Here is a 1,478-nt window from a genome sequence, read left to right as displayed (position 1 = left end):
GCCCAGAGTTGAGCAGGGCGTGGAGCCATGCCATCCCTGACCCCCCCAATCCCCTCGCAGGCGTCCCCTCCGCCCCCCGCAGCGTCATCTCCAACGTGAACGAGACGTCGCTAGTGCTGGAGTGGAGCGAGCCACAGGACACGGGCGGGCGGGATGACCTGCTCTACAACGTCATCTGCAAGAAGTGCAGCGTGGAGCGGCGCCTCTGCACCCGCTGCGACGACAACGTGGAGTTCGTGCCGCGCCAGCTCGGCCTCACCGAGCGTCGCATCTACATCAGCAACCTGATGGCCCACACCCAGTACACCTTCGAGATCCAGGCCGTGAATGGCATCTCCAGCAAGAGCCCTTACTCTCCCCATTTCGCCTCTGTCAACATCACCACCAACCAGGCAGGTCAGTGGGGCTGCCGGCGAGCAGGGGCTGGCTCTCCGCCGCAGAGCGGAGCAGGGATTTCTCGATGACAGCTTTGGAGGCTGCAGTTCTTTGTGCTGTTACGTTCCTGGCTCTCCAGGCCTGCATCTAATCCCCTGGGTAAATTCTCCTCTCCGTTTTAACGCGTGTCCCCGGAGGAGATGAGATCAGAATGAATGCAAGCGGAGAAGGGGCAGGGTTGGCAGATGCTTTGGAGAGCTCTGGATCTCCTAGACCTACCCCAGAGATGTGCCTGCTGCGAAGGGAGGAGGAAGGAAGGAAATGGGATTTCTCCCCTGTGGGCCTGAGAAGGTTCAGCACCAGCCCAAACCTTCACAGCCAGCCGAGTGCTCTGCCATTCCCTCTTTCCTCTTGCTCTGGCCTGGATCCAGCATGCTGGTAATCTCCGGCCGCTGCGCTCTGATCTGATTTCACGGGTCTCGTCGGTGGGGTGGAGCACAAAGCTCCTGGAAAGCAGAGGAAGGGAGAGAGCCCTAGTTTGGGCTGACAGGGCCCTTCCCCAGATCAGTTTGCAGCTTGGTGTGGGGCGAAGCATTACCTTGGTGCTATTTCTGAGGCTCCTCTTGGTCTCTTGTCACCTGAGGTGCAAGATGTTGATAACACACCTCCCTATGGAGACCTGTTTGTGGGAGGCTGGTCTCAAAGCCTTTCTGTGCTTTCCCACCAAGGTTATGTGAGCAGGTCCCAGGCAGAGCGTCCCCTACACCAGCACACGATGGTGGAGGGGGCAGCCTGGCACAGACAGCTCATTCCTCTCCTGCCCTCTTCCCTAGCCCCATCGGCTGTGCCTACGATGCACCTGCACAGCAGCACTGGAAACAGCATGACGCTGTCATGGACTCCTCCGGAGAGACCCAACGGCATCATCCTTGACTATGAGATCAAGTACTCGGAGAAGGTAAAGCAGGAGGCAGAGCAGTCTTTCCTCTCCTCCAGCCCTTCTGGTTGGCTGTCAAACCCATGGCAAAGGGTGTCCCTGCTGAGATAGCTCCTGGGGGACATGGGAGCCAGCAAAGGGGGGATTGCTTCACAGAGGTGACACC

General features: G+C 59.1%; 1 protein-coding gene across 1 annotated transcript in view; it reads left to right on the top strand.

Annotated features, from left to right (window-relative positions):
- Positions 1-60: 60 nt before the first annotated feature.
- Positions 61-1,478, top strand: part of EPHB3 (EPH receptor B3) — a gene marked incomplete at its 5' end in the record, with an annotated part of 5,015 nt that continues 3,597 nt past the window's right edge. Inside the window, 2 exons of the mRNA XM_008937128.1 lie at positions 61-396; positions 1,209-1,333. Of these exons, the coding sequence (XP_008935376.1) occupies positions 61-396; positions 1,209-1,333 (461 nt within the window). The remainder of the gene's footprint in view (positions 397-1,208; positions 1,334-1,478) is intronic.

Source organism: Merops nubicus, unplaced genomic scaffold (genome assembly GCF_000691845.1).
Source record: "Merops nubicus isolate BGI_N331 unplaced genomic scaffold, ASM69184v1 scaffold25453, whole genome shotgun sequence".
Lineage (NCBI taxonomy): Eukaryota > Metazoa > Chordata > Aves > Coraciiformes > Meropidae > Merops > Merops nubicus.
Note: the sequence above shows the minus strand (reverse complement) of the source record. Positions and strands in the feature narration are given on the sequence as shown.